Source organism: Hyalella azteca, unplaced genomic scaffold (assembly GCF_000764305.2).
Source record: "Hyalella azteca isolate HAZT.00-mixed unplaced genomic scaffold, Hazt_2.0.2 contig14448, whole genome shotgun sequence".
Classification (NCBI taxonomy): Eukaryota; Metazoa; Arthropoda; class Malacostraca; order Amphipoda; family Hyalellidae; genus Hyalella; species Hyalella azteca.
The window spans coordinates 52,688-70,842 of record NW_025944334.1 but is presented as its reverse complement, the minus strand read 5'-3'; the positions used below and the strand labels follow the sequence as shown (position 1 = coordinate 70,842).

General features: G+C 36.6%; 1 protein-coding gene across 5 annotated transcripts in view; it reads right to left on the bottom strand.

Moving 5' to 3' along the window:
- LOC108666399 (zinc finger protein castor homolog 1) overlaps positions 1–17,807 on the bottom strand; it is a 31,358-nt gene extending 13,551 nt beyond the window's left edge. For all 5 annotated transcript variants that reach the window (XM_018153270.2, XM_018153273.2, XM_018153274.2 and 2 more), the window contains exons 1-3: positions 16,182–17,807; positions 6,372–6,622; positions 798–1,029 (exon numbers count right to left, since the gene is read on the bottom strand). In XM_018153270.2, coding sequence (XP_018008759.1) covers positions 798–1,029; positions 6,372–6,622; positions 16,182–16,461 — 763 coding nt within the window. In that variant the 5' untranslated portion in view covers positions 16,462–17,807. The remainder of the gene's footprint in view (positions 1–797; positions 1,030–6,371; positions 6,623–16,181) is intronic.
- Between the last annotated feature and the right edge of the window lie 348 nt (positions 17,808–18,155).

The following is an 18,155-nucleotide window of genomic DNA, read 5'->3' as shown; positions in this document are numbered from 1 at the left end:
TTCGGGTCCTTTCGTCATTGCAGTAATTACATTACGGGAATATGAATATTCCTTAACAAATTTATTGAACTGCATGGTTCGGTTTATTATTTATAACTGAAGATATGTTATCCTCGTTTACGTAGATAAACGTTGAGCACAATCTTTCTTGGCATTCTTATATAAATTTATACACTAAAATTTGATAGTCATTGATATTATATGTATTTTTTAATACATTCTTAACAGATAAGGCCCGTAGGAGAAGCATGTAGTGGAACTCTGTTTATTTTCCTTAATTTGCATTCGGTACGACAGCAGGAACGGGATATGGCGGTGAAATGAAACGGTTTATCATTATGTGGATTGTCGAACAGATAAAATAATGAAATGGCATCAATAATAAATGAAATGACAGTGATAATAATGGAATGGTTGTGATTATAATGAATGGCTTTAAAGTAAGAAGGAAAATTGTTGAATGGATTGCCAAAGAGATAGAATAATTTTTAATCGTCTGTTGTGAGAAAACAAACAACAAGCAAAACGTATGATAACACGGAAAGTTACAATGAAGCATTAAACGATATAAATTAGAGGATTTAATGTTTAGATCTATAAAGACTCAGGGTAATAGGCGAGACAAGATAAGGATAGCGATGCGTTTTTTGCTCCAGTGTGAGTCACCATGACTCAGTTTGGCCTGACTAAAGGGTGTTTGAGTGTCCGCTATCTGCTCGTGCTGTGGGTATGGAGTAATTAATTTTTTGGACAATGACTCATTGATTTTTCTGAGTGGATGCTTGTATTGAACTGACCTGTGGAGGTTGGTGTGGTGGGGGTGGCGGGGAGGGATCTGTGGGGGTCAAGCGAGGGGGGGAGGGGGACGCATCCAGTGCTGTTTGCTGCTGATACTGCTGCTGCTGCAGCTGCTGCTGCTGCTGCAGCGACTCCTGCAGACGCAGCACTTGCAGCAGCTGCAGCGTTGTTGCCGTTCTCCTGCAGAGCTGCTAGCGTCAGCAGCGTCGAGAAGCTGTCTCTGCCAACCATCTGTAGGCCATATTGCATATTTAACAATACTTGACACTACATTCACGTACACATATAAAATATAGAGAATATATAATAAAAGATGATAGATAGAAAAATCTGTAGACAAAGAGCTAAAAATACTTCGTAAATTAGTATGTAAAAAAACATTGATTTGAATTTCCTCAGTGGTGGAATTTGGTTGAATGAAATTCAATGAATTCAAATGTCCTTTGCTTAATTGTCTTCATTTTAATGGTAGCCATGAAATGCATTCGAGGAAGTGAGAGTGAATTATGAACGAGATGAAAAATGTACAAAATTCAACTACACAACATTTTAGCCTAAACTTCCTATACACTAATTCCTAAAAGTTATATTGAAAATTCCTATAATTAACCGTTAATTAGTACCGTCATTCGTGACTATTCATTAAACACTACCATTTATTTTCAATAATAAACTAGGCTGGATATCTACGAACATTAATTAGTTACGTACTCAAATATACCGGTGTTCGTTATTGGCTACGTAAGCTTGTCAGCCAATAAAATTTGGACTTTAAAGAGTTAACGCACAAATTACCGGCTTGATGATCAAACTCCTGGACACCATTAAACGTAAGTATAACTAAGCTGTCCTTTTTATCAGGTTCAATATTAATAATTTATGATTCTCTGCCACAATCTTCTAAAAAGTGCAAAGAAAAGTTCTGTTGCCATTGTAAGTGCCGTGCGTTCTCGCATTAGTTAAAACAGCGCAAATACATATATATTAGATTCAGCGTATGTATATTAGGAATTATGGCAGACTAATGTCTGAACCGGTATTAATTTGATCGGCAAAGATAATCCTGAGTTGCTCAATATAATAATAATCAGCAGCCGAAAATAAAAATCAAAACCAGTATTCAAAATTTTGTGATGTATTGAATTTTTTAGCCGTCTCTTTCTCACAAATTTCACGCACCGGTATTAAGTGAGATAGAATATTCGAGCTAAGCCCCAAGCGTAATATTCGAAATTACTAATTTGAGCAACATTGACTATTACTAAATCGAAGGGAAAACTTTACTGCCCGATATTTATGTCGGGCGAAGAACAATCGTCTGCTCTTGATCAATAATAAAAATGTTCAAGCTGAAGGCACGCGAAAAAGGCGAAACTCATTTAATCCTCTAGCTCCGAATAATAGAAATTTAAACTTTGTCCTGAGATTTAATAAAACTTGCGTTTTTTGAAAGCAAATACCTGCTCTCAGACAGAGCGTGTAAAATTAAACGGTTGTATCTGTGATGATAACTGAACCTTCAAGTACATGCAGTGAAATAATGTTGTAAATTTCATGCTGTCCTTGACAGGTTTGGTCACCCACAGTGTGTATAATTTGTAGCCATGAAGCTAGTTAATCAATGATTTTGTGGGAGATTTCTTCACCCATAGCGCATCCATTTTAAAGCAATTAAGCAACATAAATAGTGTTTGCTGCAAACAATCACATGGGTACACTCGGAGTGACAAACCACGCTAGTTTTTGCCCTCAAAAGGCGGCGGCGTTTCATTCGGACTGCTGGGAGGTCTCGTTGTGGTGGCGACGGTTTCTTTAATTACGCAGTATATTGCGCCTGAATCTTCTGTTGCGTATCGATTAATTATTATTTGCGTTGTATCATGTAAAAGATTTTAAAGTCTCTTCTAAAAGTCAGAGCGTTGTAGTTATGTTTTAGTTATATATTTGGTTGATTAAACTTCCGGTAAAAACAAAAGCTTTTCATTTCATAAGAAAGAATATCACAATCTTACCAATTAATTTTTTGTTGTTGCGTGTGTGTATGCCAAACGTATGCCATTTTTTAGCAACCTAGATCCTTACAGGTAATTGAGACTGAATTTATTAATAAAAATTCCTCTACTATAAATTATTCAATAAGTTATTAATACCGTATAATGCAATTTCATAATACATTTACTTATTCCGTGTCTAAAAGAATTTATAATCTCTATACCGTCTTATTTCATGAATCAGTATCAAAATTTCGTACGAAGTAACAAATTAACTAAATACTATGCTTCGACGTTTGGAAGGGGCATTATTACAAAAATATAATTCATGAAAAGAAGCAACGGATTCTGCCGGACCTGATAAAAGTCCACCATGTTACAATATGTGTATAAAAAATATCTGAATCTTAATAGGATATTCTATTCATGCACAAACAAGACGCTAATAACACGTAAATAAAAAAGAACTCCGGTAATAGGCTGAGAGTGCAACAAGAAGCAGCGCTGGTCTCTCTACCCTCAGTCGCTGCCACGTCTCCGTCTCATTTACATCCTTCACGCGCCTCGCTCGCTAATGTCTGCCAGAAATATACGCTTCTTGCATGTATCTCGGCACCAAATAATCTCTGTACCACCACAATTGTCCATTATTCTTTAAGAAAAGGCTCGCACATAATAGGGACGATAGTATAAATTTTACAATGAAATTGGTATAAATAGTGACCAATTTCGCAACTTGAAACTATAAATTGGTTTGAATTTTGGCCGCAAAATAGTTAATGACGTAGAATCAGTTAATTTTAAAATAGAAATTGATAAGTAATTTTCAAAAACTTGACGATTTTTCATCACTGGGCTTTGATGAAAAAAGCAACCCAGATTTAGAAGCATGATATGTTAACATATGACACGAATTTGTACGGATATATTTGCGAAAAAGTATAATTACATTTAAATTTAATATCATTTCATATCTCTAATGCCGCACTACAGCGTTCACTATAGCTGGCACCCGCGGATCGATGCCAGTTCAAATAGCCCAGACGTATCACCGAAGTTTCAACGTTCTTTACCTTCATAATTACACCTCAGCGTTTTCACTTCCAACTAAACACGACGATATACTTCCTGGTCTCGGTAAATTGACTGTCAGAAGTTTCTATGTCTCAAATTTAAGCCGAGCTTTGCATGTTTGACTGAAAGTTTGCGCAAGTTTGATCATATAACTACGGAAGCGTTAGCTTAAAATTCATCCACTTTGTAGAGAACTCAAATAGTTTCTTGTACCTCAGGCGCCGTATCACATTGAGAACCTAAATATGCATGAAGCTATTGCACGAAAATGTAGTATGTTCTACTGATTGCTTTTAAATTCATCGCAGTTTTTCTTCACAAAAATGATCACAAAAGTTCGTATTTTACGTCGTATCGATCTTGGACTAACACTGTAATATTCTTATGAACTTTGTTCGAGTCGTTAAAGTTGGTCGTATGGCACACGCCTTTCGTGATCGTGCAATTTGTCGAATAATAATTGACAAACTTTAGAATTTGGCGCGTTTCTCGGAAGGCAAATAATGGCAGGTGTTACTGACGAGTGTGTCACGTATAGTCGAGTGCACAAGAAATGAGTGGCATTACTGGTCCTCAGAACTCGTTACCTTAAAAGGCCTTTATTTGTCACTTCTCCTGTCACTGCCGCTGGGCTGAAATTGACAACCGGAGAGCGTTTTCTCTACAAACAATTTGGTGGATTATTATGGATGCGCCTAAAGTATGAGTGACTTTTACCACTGAACCATTTACTTAAAAATAGGAATTAAGTTTAATAGCGGTTATATCTTGGCAGGTTCATCAATTATCGATTTTAGGACAGTAATAAGTCAAGGCATTGTTATAGCAGACTGAAGCCATTACTTGAATATCTGATGTAAGCAATTAAGCGTTTCCAGGAGGCAAACAAGGCGTGTTTGCGGCTCTAATTGTGGCTCCGCATTGTTCATTTCGAGGAAATAACGAGCGCTGTTCTTCATCAATAACTCGAAGAGGTCCGAAACACATGGCTGAAAACTTGCTCAAGTGCCCATACCGATAAATTCATTCTTTTTTTCCATTTGGTATTCACGTCGCTGTCAAGTTTACTATTCACAACACACGGGAAAAACTCGTCCACTTATCAATAACGTAATTCGTATCTGAATTCTGAGTTGACATATTGTGAGCCAGTGCAGGGCATAAATTTAAATACATGTAATGTTATTCTTAAGTGAATGAGGATATTATATGGACAGCGTAGAGCTAAGAGCTGTCAACAACATTCAGCGATTGCAGGATTGCGGTGAAACGATAAGGCAAAAAGTTAGATAATCTCTGGCCAGTAAAAAAATATAAATTTCAACTGTCACCACTGAAAAATGCGGCAACGTACTATTATTATTAGAAATTGGAGAAATTTGTTAATGATATATGAAATGAATGACTAAAATTGCATTTTTATGGTAAAACGAGATGTTTGCGGTCGATGATTGGATTTAAAATGATTTTTGAACAAAATTGGCTGGAAAATGGAATCACTCATCTGAGTTTGATAACAAATCTGATAGCTTACTGATGCATTGACCTGATCAGCCTACACATACACAGTTGTGGCGGCGACTGAAGCACATCAAACATACCTGACTCCAGGGAGCAAGAAGTACGATAAAGTGAATCAAGGTTTTCGTTGTTTGTCGCAAAGATGATGTTTGAGACCAACACAATTAGCTACCTGCTTGACTAACCACCTCGACTGACTGCTTGACTAACCGCCCTGACTGACACTTTATTGAACATGCGCTGAGCGATAAAATCTTAAGTTGATTGCCGCGTCTTGTTATCCAGCGCTTGATTGTTTTGTTTCAGTAAGTGCATAATTTCAGTAGTGCAAGGCCTCGGAGCAACGTAAACGATGTCACGCAGGGTACAAAACGTCAAGTGTTTAGTTGATAAACACAGTTCATTTTGCCAGATAAAATTAAAATTGTGCTAAGAGTAGGCAAAATAATTTTATTATTATATCAACTTTGCACAATGGAAAACATGAATGATGAAAATTCAGATACGACTAGAATTCAGTTAAAAAATGAATAAAAAGACAAACATAACGTCAGCGCATAACCAATACTAAGTTCTTTCAAGATTATTTGGGAAATTGCTGAAAAAAATTTCTGGGATATAAATTTTACAAAAATTTTACATAGGGACTGCTAATAAAAATATGAATCAATGCTTGTGTGCCTAGTTATTTATTATAACTATGTACATTTTTATCACACTGCAACCATCAATTATAGTGACTTCATCGAAACCACTGATGATTAAGAGGAAAACACGAAAAAATTACTTGCATTGGTAAATTCATCAACATCAATTTTACAGAAAAAAGCTCCAAACGAAAGCTCTAATTAATAAGTACAGGGACATAAAACTAGTCAAGTAAAACGACTAAGTTGTACTACAAAAATGTAATACAAAAGAATTACTGAACATGTGATGAATTGTAAATGACGAATTTAAATTTGAAAATAAAGAATTGATACATACCCTGGCATGAAGTGCTTGCTGCTGGAGATCAAGGTGCTGGAAGTGTGAGACTCGCGGCACGTAACACGCTCGCTCAGGCTGCATTTTTTCCACCCTTGCCAGAAACTCCCGCTGGGGGGTGTGGGGAGGCGTTGGTGGTTCACCACCGTCACCACCTTCACCACTTGCCGAGTTGTCATCACTATTGTCACCTGAGTGGTCTGATTGTCGTTTTTGGTGGTGTTGTAGTTGCTGTTCTTCCACTAGCTTCCCTGCAAAGAACAAGTGATTATTATTATTTTATATCGAATATGTATTAACATTTTTTTATATTAATAATTTCGTCTTTCCATTTAATTAGCATAGGAGAATAAATTTTTAAGCTAAAATAAGAACTTTATTTGGCTTATCGTTGTATATGCACACGCATAAAGAACCTTGCTACTAATTTTAATGATTAGAGTGCAACTATTCATTAAAAAAATTTAAATTTATTTTCAGCTGGGCTGGATACACTTGCGAAAATTTGGTTCCCACGCATCAAAATTTCCGATTGTTTATCCTCTGGCTTAGTCATCCATCAGCAGATAAAGCTGCTTCAGGTCGCTGCTGGTCATCATATGATGCCGCACGCATGTTGTATGACGACATCGGTGAACAAGAATAATTTAGTTACCGGGAACAAATGATTACTGATTTCTGGCGTGCTGCATAGACGCTAGGATTAGTACAATATTAAAGATGCTGGTGGAAACCGCCAATGGGAATAAATGCTCTGACAATTTAAGGAAAAAGAGAACGTTTAGTGTAAATCTTGATCAAATCCACCGAAATTTTAATTTTTGCATCCTGATGAATGACAATTTAACTGCAGCAGATCAGCAGTACTACTGCTTTTAGACTTCAAGTAAAATTCCAATTTGAATTAGGAATTATCTTTTTCAAAACGAAATTAAATTTAACCCTCATCCATAAAGATGTTTCTACGCATAAAATAAAAAATAAGCCGCAGTTCGTCGACAACTAGAAGTGCTCAGTGTGCAAGCGTGATTTAGATGGATGACTTCTTCGCACAACTCCTCACTTTAGGGGAAACTCGTGTATAGCTCTACTGAGGCGAAAATTGATGGCCAGAGAAAAACATCAGTCGCCATCAGAAAAACATCGCTAACTGCCGCTCTTGATGTAGAGTAATATTATGCCTCACTATGTTAAGACTCAAATTACGCGAGTGGAAAGTTCAACATATAAATGAAATTTTTTTTTTCGGTTAGTCGGGAAGGAAGGAAGAACCAAATACGATTCAGATGATATTTCTGTACGAATAAAATTTTCCACAAGATATTTATCGTACAAGGCAAAAATTGGACTAAAAAAGTTATTTTTGAACAACTGTTCATTCCAATGCAGGAATTGACGTGTATACTTTAATAAATTAATATCAATTTAAATTTTATTATACATCATTGACTTTTTTCTAGCAACAAAACGCTTTTAAGTGTTAAAAATGGTAGTTCTAAATGACCATGAATTAAATAAACTGGTCTCCTCTTTTACCATTAAATAAACTAAATGTTCAGGCAGCTAACTATCTGACTCTGCAGGCGCTCTTTGTCAGCTATACGTGTCCGCAAATTAAACTCACCATTGAAGCCTAACTGCGTCTTCTCTACAATGACCAATATGGAAGCCTGTGAATAAAATTATGCGTGGCAAATTTGAAGCAAGCTTTCCTTGAATTAGCATAATAAGCAGCCTTAAATGCGCAATACGTTGGGCTTCTTTGGTCTTCGGACTTCTTTGTGGCGAAGGTTCCTTTTGATCACGTAGCTATATAGAATTCCAGAGTTAAGACAGACAATTTTTAGATGAAAAGATTTTAAATTAACATGATTTCCAGTCCACCAGATTTTTTTAATCCCCATGTTCTTCTAATTACTGGGGTTTTCTCTAGGTGTTCAATAATTGAGTCAATACATTCTGCTTGCTCATTACATATGTTATGTACGTGACGTCACTTAATAACGTCACGTACGTATAGGAGTGTGACAGACGCATGTTGTCGCTGGCCAGTTTGTTAGAACACTTGCATGATTTCGCGTAGGAACGATGAGCATCTGCTGGCATATAATCCCGTTGCGTTTGTGAAGGTTTTGCTGTGCGCACAAGAGAGAGTGTAAGCGGATTTGCGCCGATGTCTGTAAAGGAATGTGTGATCTGGCACAGGAGTTTAGGATTAGCTCGAGGCAGAACTAGAACTCCGCAATGAAGTATGACGAATAAATCGTAACCGAACGTAACGGAATTCTAAAGCGCAATGAAGTAAATCGAATATATCGGAACGGATCGTAACTGAACTCGTAACAATGAGAACGCGCAATGACAACGTGAACCGCAACGAATCTTAACTGAAACAAAGTCATAACGGAAACAGAAATAGAGCTAGATCTTCTCCAAACTGTGAATTTTGAAAAAGGTGGAGGAAAATAGAGAGAAGAATAATGTTGGCGAAATATCTCAACAGGGTTAGAATAATGGAAAGAAACTTGAATTTTACTTTCAGTGCTAAATCAGTGATAATTGGATAAATAAAGGATAACTGAAATTCTACGCTCAGAGAAAAAAAGTACAGAAATGAACAGTAAAAATAAATGAACAGCAAACAGAAATGAACAGTAAACAGAAATGAACAGTAAACAGAAATGAACAGTAAACAGAAATGAACAGTGAACAGAAATGAACAGTTAACAGAAATGAACAGTGAAAAAGTAACTGAATTAAATTCTACGCACAGTGAGGAAGCTTCTGTCCTAAGGCAGAAAAATCCTGTAGATTTCTGGTCAGCGCCAACCCAGCGTAAGCAGTACCCACACAGACGTACAGACGTCGTCCTAATTCATTCAGCACCCATCTATCAAACAGTGCTTACAATTTCTGATACATCTTATCCAAATTTATTACTTTAGATTTCCCCCCAAACTAACTGTATTTCAAATTTCATGTTCGTATTAGTTCTGTGTGCATCAACACAATTGCGTTTAATTTTGTGTTCAGTATTTTGCAGAGTTTTTAATATTGACTTATGTGAGTGTCAGGAGGGCAGCGTGTAGAGTTCAGTGTTACACTTGACACTGGCGATCGAATATCGGTAGAGATCGAGAACGCGATATAATTCTGTTACTAGATACACCGTTAATAAAAAAAAACTGAAACCACGGCTGTCTGTCTGAATCTTTGTCTTTTTTTCGTGAATTTCATAGTTTAGCGCAGCATAAACCAATAAATTAGGAAAGTTCGGTTTATAAATAAATAATATAATATTTCCTATAAATCAGGAAAGTTATTTGTATAAATAGTATTGCTGAACTGTAAATTACAATAAAGCAATAATAATACAAATATATATTTTGCTTCCTATCATTAGTGGTCAGTAAGAATCATTCATGAGTTTGAGGAATGCACCATCGTAGCCAGACTTGAGGTACAAATCAATACTGCAGCTGCTCATCCAGCAGTGTAGTTATTAAATGAAACATTCATCTGGTTCGTGAAATTAAGTGAAAAACTTTCTCCTGACCAATCAAATCAACATCAGAAGTTGAATGTAACATAGGAAACCAACTCGCGGTTGACACTCCAAGTCTTCAGTTGGAGTTGAACTGCGCGCAGCTGCGGCGATAAGAGAGCTGGGTATTGTATGGCCCGGCCAGACCACATATATAATATAAAGCTTCATTTACACACACCAGGTGTTCAGTACATTCAATATGAACCCTTTGAGCCTGTACACAGAGCCTATTAAAACACGGAGATATTATCGACTGCCTCTTGCCGAGGCCGAGCGATTCTTTGGCGTCACAATCGTACAACATCTCAAGATTTGGCCGCTTGTTAGCACCAGAAAACTGAAATGGGCCCCTACAAATATTATTGAACGACACTCGTTTTTTTCAATTCAAGAATTGTTCGGGAGAAAAAACACGATAAGGAGTTCGTTCTTGAGATACAAGACATAATCTCTGAACACGAGACGAAATAAATAGAGTAAAGATGGAACGTTGGAATTGCCGATAAAAATGATATAAGAATTGAAGAACATAAAAATTAGTTGCAATTGCACCTTTGATTTGGATAGATGATTTAATATGCAGGACAAAAATGTTTATAGTACAGAATATTTCGGCCTTCAGTATATGCTGATTCAAGTATGCGGACATAATTATCACTTATTCCTATAAGGCGTAAAGTCATATATGTTAAGAGCACTATTTATGGGCATCTTGGCTTTGCCTTGTTAATTAGTGTAAATTAACCGTTGAAAGTAAAAACGTTGAAGAAAAAATGGAAATAAATAATATGATATAATTTTCTCTCATAAATCGGCATACCCTCGTTTATTATTTTTCATAAAATATGGAACAAAAAAAATACTGCCGTTTCATTTCCGCCCGAGCTTCAAATTAAACTTTTTGCCGCGAATGTGCATAACAGCTATATAATACGCTCCTCCACCTTCATTTCTTATTTATTTAAAAATTGCTTCACTTCACATGGAATTTTGAAGGACGAGAAAAATCCAACTCTTTGATAATTGATGACTCATTCCCGCGATATTTGGTGAGTGTTGAGGACTTAAAAAAATTAATTCGTAAATTCGTAATTTTGTAACAAGCTTGTTACAAAATTACGATCGAAAGACATGCAGACATTTTTTGCGAACATGCATAGTTTTTATAGAATCGACAGGTAATGTTCAACATAAAATGTTTCGAGTGTTGGCAGAGCAGCAACAAGTATTGGCAGAGCAGTAACAAGTATTGGCAGAGCAGTAACAAGTATTGGCAGAGCAGTAACAAGTATTGGCAGAGTTACAAGTATTGGCAGAGCTCGGCTCTCTTTACATCGCTGGCTTCATGTGACCGCTATACACATGCTTGCTCTGCACAGATGGCTTGTGTTCTGTGTGGTTCATATACAGGCCTTGTATCGGGTGTACCTTGGTGCAATGTATGTGTAAGGTATTCAATATAACACACTTTTGTTGTGAGTGTTTGATGTGTTCATACAAATACGCGTGCGCCTTCATTCTTAAAGGTGTGCTATGTGTAGTACAGTTGAGAGGTTGTATGAAATTTGCATGTATGACGTCAAGTAAAGTAAATAATATACAAAATACAGTCAAGGCTTGAAACAAAGATCGTTATATCATATAAGGCCTGGCCTCAATCAGAAATGATAGCTGCAGTATAAATTAAAATTATTCAGAAAAAACAAACTGCTGTCTCGAAAATAAACGAGATTATTATTTGAATATGACTTGAAATCTCAATTTAATTGTTTCAAAATTTGTTTATTGATGCGAGAGATAAATTCAACACAATTTATTATCAACAAAAACGTTTACTTGTACAAGATGAAGACTCTATAGCTTCTATATGATGGATGTGAGAACGCTTATCAGGAAGGATGCTGCGGACCGTCGGTGTTAGCATGAGAATATAAATGTGCACGTGGAAATATTAAACGAGGATCAATATTCATTTATGTTTAGTATACTACAACATGGTTCATTAATTTCAAGAGAGGTATTTTTATGGACTGGCATATGAGTTATTTGCTTCTATCTGTCATTGAATAATAAGGTGCAATTCAGTGTAGACTAAAATATACGAATTTGAATGCAAAACAGCGCGTCGTGAAAAACTAAGAGAATACGGCAAATAATGTAAGCAAATAGAGGAAGTTATATGGAAGTGATGGTGATAATGAGCCGGGCGCTTAATAATTGTCGGAGCAAACTAATGATGCATTCAAGACGACCGCCAGGAGCGAGCATTACTAATAGGATTTCTTTGGAGTGGGAGGAGTTAAAACTCAAAAGGAGGATGGGAGGAGACGAAAAATAAGAGGAGGAGACAAAATCCACATTCAGGGCAAAGAGGCGGGCTCAAAAAACGGGCGGGGCCAAAAAACCGAGGCACGCCGCATTTTAAATTGAATTGGGAGGGTCCACAGAAGCGACCAGGCAAGGGTTGCTGCTCCTCAATGCGAAGTGTCGAAAAAAATTGGCATGGTCAAAAAAAGGGCGAAGGAACAAGAGGCAGGATCGAATTTGGTAGGGTAGCTGCTGAGCGGAAATGATATATGCTATTGTTGTGACGGAGCACAGGCTGCCTCGCCTCTCCCAAACTGTTTCAAATGATTTGATTCGCAATTCATGCAAACAAATCCTAAAATACAACTCACCAGTTTCTTTGTATGCATATTTATGCAAGATTTTTTCTTGCTGAGGTTAAAGGGCGCAGTGCTATGGTATGAATAATCTGATGTCATAGAGATGCAAGAATTCTTAACGGATTCTGAGTACGACAATGCGAATGAAAATACTTTCATTGTGAATGAGCAGGAGCTTTCAGTGGCCAGAATGTGCAAAGGTCGCATTGTTCATGAGTAAAAATTACAGGCATTGCCATTTGTAACAGGTAACTGATTTCTGGACGCATTAGGCACAGTGAACACATGAAGATAACAAAAACCTAAACGAAGAATGAAGAAGAAGCAGGAGTGTGATGAACTCCACTACCTCATTACACGTTGGAAATCTTGCAATCTTTCTACAATGGGTAACTAAATCATAATAAATATAAACTTTTTACCATATGGGTAAATCTATCAGAATAAATATAAACTTTCTACCATGGGTAATGCCATCATAATTTAATATATAATTCCTTCTAGGCTACTACGAGTAACTCTATCATAATATATATATAAACGTTCTATCATGGGTAACTTCGTCATAATAAATATAAACTTTCTACCATGTTTAACTTCATTATAATATATGTAAACTTCCTACCACGGGTAACTCCATCATAATATATATAAACTTTTTACCATGGGTAACTCCATCATAATATATATAAACTTTTTACCATGGGTAACTCCATCATAATACAAATAAACTTTCTACCAAGGTTTACTTCATCAAAATAAATATAGCTAAATATTAGATTTAGCTTCAAATGAAACTTCAACGCATCACCTCATCGTAACACTGGGTATTTTGTGCCGGGTAAAACGACAATTATTTTGCCAGAGTCCAAAACGAGGCAGATGCAGATTTAAAAAAAGATGCTGTTAATTCAAGAGCGGGTGACTGGGGTGGAGCTGAGCGATGGGTGGATTTAAGGGGCGGAGTTAAGACGGCGGGCGTGGCTTGAGATGGAAATGCAATCAAAGTTCGTTAAAAACTTGCTCCGTTTTATAAGGGTCATAAAAAAACGTATTGGCGGGAGTACAAGATGTACAATTTGCAAGCTGATCCAATGCAAGGATTTAGGTTGCCCTGGCACGATATATTCATATTTACTTAATGAATAAGTATTTTAACTTCCGTGCCTTACAATCATCAAAAATATTTTGCTTGAATCTTCAAATCCATATGTTTTAATGCACGGAAAGTGAACCTATGAGCGGCAAAAAACATTGAACACATAAATTAATTCAGGAAAAGCTTTCCGAATTTTCATAACAACGGTAAAAAAATCTGTTGCGCTACCAAAATTTAAAATAAAAACTTGTAGAAATTATGCAGCACTCGGACATATTCGGAACGTTGAATTCCTTCAGAAAATTGTCGACAACGAAATATAAAACTTAAATTTCCGTCTGATAAGCAAGAGAAAAGACCCCACTTAACGAAACGAAGTTTGCAGCCTCATACAACAAGCATTATTTAAATCTATATAGAACCTCAGATGTAGTTCATTGTATGTAGCATTAATTGAGTTGTTCGAATTCCAAACTAAGAACAAACGAATAATTTATTGATAACTGCAGCCGCAGTTATCAATAAATTATAGGTATAGTGAAAGAAACACGCTATTTCCGATGAGGAAAATATAGTGCCTTATGAAATAATCAACTATAGAATGTTCCATGTATCGGGCAGTATATATCATATTGTACATGTACAATATGATATATACTAGTTTCTGTTCAGTGTAGGATTTTATAGAGCGTTATTGTGCTAAATGCAGTATTCGATATTGAAGTGTTATATTGCCGTGTTTAATATTTAAAATATTTTCGGGCAGTTAATGATACTACGTGGTGTTATTGTGTTGTGTATAATATTGTAATATTATTGCGCTCTGAGAGATATTGCAGAATTTTTGAGCAGTGAATAATATTGTATTATAATTGAGCACTTAATGATATTATTGCATTATTGTGTTCTGAATGATATTGTTCAGTTTGTGAACAACTCCATTAGAATTCACTTTATCGAATAAGTTGACTACGGTAATGAGTTTTAATTGTGTTAATTTTTTTTCGCTTCGCAAACCAACCGATCAATCACAAATTATTTCAGGTCGATTACTGCACGTAGCAATCGTTGGAGTAACACGTTATACTCGAGTTATAACAATAATCTCTGGGAACTTACGATCATCGTCAGAATTCGCTTAAATTAGTTGGATTATGAGCATCAATTACCTTAAATATATAGAGCTATCATTACTGAAGATTCTAAGATTTTTTCAAACGCATTCTCGGTACGAATAAAATTGAAAAATTGAGACTGGAACTTTACTTAAATGAATTAGATCAGCCAGCCAGTGATCACACTTCCCTGTCTGAATATTTCGTAATGAACTTAGTTTTGATTTCGAAGAATAATACAAATTCGGATTCAAGCACTCGGAAGCATCGATTGCATTTTCAAACAGGAGAAAAAGACCTATATTGTCACAGAGAGTATAAGCTTTAACAAATATTTAACTTTCAGATCATTATTTTATTAATGATCCACATTATATAAGTTCTAAAAATAAAATGATGTATAGGTATCATTAGCCCAAGTGGTTTTAATCAAGCCAATAATTAGTTTATTATCTAACTAATTGATAGAAATAGCAGGAGCTTTAACAAATTATCTGATTTGTATTAAGTTTCATCAATTTCCAAAGGAAAATTATGTATTTTTATATTCCGAATTGCGCCTACAAAATTAATCAAAATTTGGAATTGAAACTATCCATTATTTATAGTGTTGGACGCGATTAACTGGTTTCTACTTCAAGCATTGAACTAACTCTAATATATAAAATAAAATATCAGGCTGCGTTGAAATAATAAACATATTAAGTATTGTGAAACACAATAGAAAAAAATATTTTGCCAATTTTGCAATGCTGAAATGAGCTCTGCGGTCGCCAACGCAACACAGTTTTTCCAGCGGTCAGATATTGCGGCCACTCAACATTCACGGCGTCGAACTATAACGAAGTCAGCCATCAATTGCACTGTGAACCAGTTGTGCAGTGTAGTGAGTAACCACATAATAGTGTTGTGTATAACAAGAATAATGGAGTGTAAGCATAGAAGAATAAAGTGTACAAAAACATTAAGGGAATTTTGTACCTATAGAATCATATGGAGTGCATTACCCAAGCAGTGGAGTTTTGCCTAGAATAGTATATAGAGTGCCCGCCTAGAATTGCGGAGTGCATAGTTAAAATAGTAAACTTGATACCAATAATAGTGAGAGTATACTTAGAATGCTTCCTCCTGCAGTGAAAGCAATCATCATACTCAAGCAATCTATCATACTCTATTTAAGGCACACATCTGTCAAAATTTAATTTTTTATTATTAATAAAAATTGAGGAGGACTGCGAATCATGACAAATATATTCTAAAAAATTACATTAAGAATTGTATGAGCCCCATTATATGAGCCCATTGTCAATCCCCATTATGAGCCAGATGGAATATTTGGTACACAACGCGGGTTAAGGGTTAAATAATTAAGGATAAACTCACCAAGCTTCATCTTGAGGTAAACCCTGAGCAGAAGAGCAGCCCTATCTTCACAGCCCGCAGACCCTGAAGCTTCTTCGTCGTAGGGTCTGCTGTTATCTACGATGTTCATAACATTGCCTTCCTCGGGGGTGACTGAACCAGACCGCTGTCGTTTACGACCCGAGAGCAACGAATTATTTCGGGGGTCTTCGGCTTCGTCGGGGACGTCAACGCTATCGACAGCGACTTCGATTTTGTCGGGTCGGTCGAGCAGCTCTGCCATCTCGACCATTTCCGACATACTTGCGTCGGGAACGATTTTTATCTTTCAGCACCGCTTGCGCAGGTTCGAATCAAGTTGGAATTGCCGTGAAAGTTTTCGGTGCGTACTAGAACGGTGGACGAGAGTGGGATTTTAGAAAGAAAAAAGTCTTTCTGTTGTACGAACAAATTACCGAAGCCGCTCTTTATTTCATGTCAATGAAGACTGCAGGCGACAGCTCAACTGGACATCAGTTACATGAATTTAACAAACACTTTTTTTACTAATGGATTTCACCGAAAAATAACGCGAGACCATTTGATTTCCGTTGCTCACAGTATCGTAAACGGATTTTATTTTGGAAATGCGAATGATTTTTCACTCAAAAATTCAGATGACGCATGTAAATTATAATTATAAATCGATCATGAGTAATTCGATTGTTTCACTGAACCGAATAGCTGGAATCGTAATTGTTAATTTATGAATGAAGTAACTCTGTAAGAAAAAATATCTTTTAAGCGCCACGTATATCACACATGGAACTGAAGATACAAATAGAACAAGGGAAAATTCTGGTTATCATCGGAACAAATGATGAATTAATTCGTAAAAGTTTACTCGTTCGTACACTCGAGTTCATATTTTTTATGTCACGTAGAGCGGCGGTGCAAGGCTGCAGCTCGTAGCGCTAATATTCACTCTCTACACAACGCCGATACAATCATACTAGTCTTGTTAACGATCTGTTTGAATTTAGTGAATTAATTAATAAAGGGAATTAGTCTATTTCTTGAAACTGTTGTTTATGGAAATTTTCAGAAAACGAAAAAGAACATCGCATTTAAATACAAAGTCTGTTTCATAATTGATATCACTTGCTTACATGTTTGCATGTTCTCAGTCACTGTCGCCACAACGGAACACACAATAAATACAGGAACAAATGAGGCCGCTTTACTCTAGGCGAGTTACCCATTTTTTGCCGTCATAATTGAGCAAGGTCGGAGATGTTCAGTGGGAAAAATAAGTCACATAAATTCTTACTTTACAGCGACTCCAGAAGTAGCGGCACTAGCAAGGCTCGACGCATTTACACGGTGAGCAGATCGCGTCTCTATTCATAAGTAGAATTTAGGTGGTCGCACCCTTGAACATTTACGAGAATCTCAGAGCAGATGTTCATTATAAATCCATTTGATTTAACATATAGGGCAACGTTGACTACGAAACATAATTAAAATGTCTACACACTTTGAATCAAATCATAATTTTACCAAGTGAGAGTTTAGGTACACGATTTCACACCAGTAAATATCGGGAAAGTTGGTCTCGGCGACCGCGGGTATCGGCGGCGGTACACAAGTGGCGGCAACGTACACCTCCCCTGCAAGCGGCCGCCGTACTGAGGCAGCAGGCGACTTAAAGGTCCCGTCTACAGCTGCTGCGGGGGAGAGGGGCTGGCCAGACACACGGCTTTTTAAAACCGAGTTAAAGTTTTTGTGCAAACCCCACGACGGCTCGGAAGCCGCTATTGATTGGATGCAGCGCCAATCACAAACCTTCGAATCTTGTCAACTCTTTCTGTACACGACGCTACGTGAGCATGCCTTCTCGAGGCTTCATTCTACGCATTTAAGAATCTTGATTTAATTCCTCGTAACCGAAAAGTTTTAAATTTCTTCATAGTATCAGTGGAAGTTCGTTCAGGATAATCGTATGAAAAAATTACC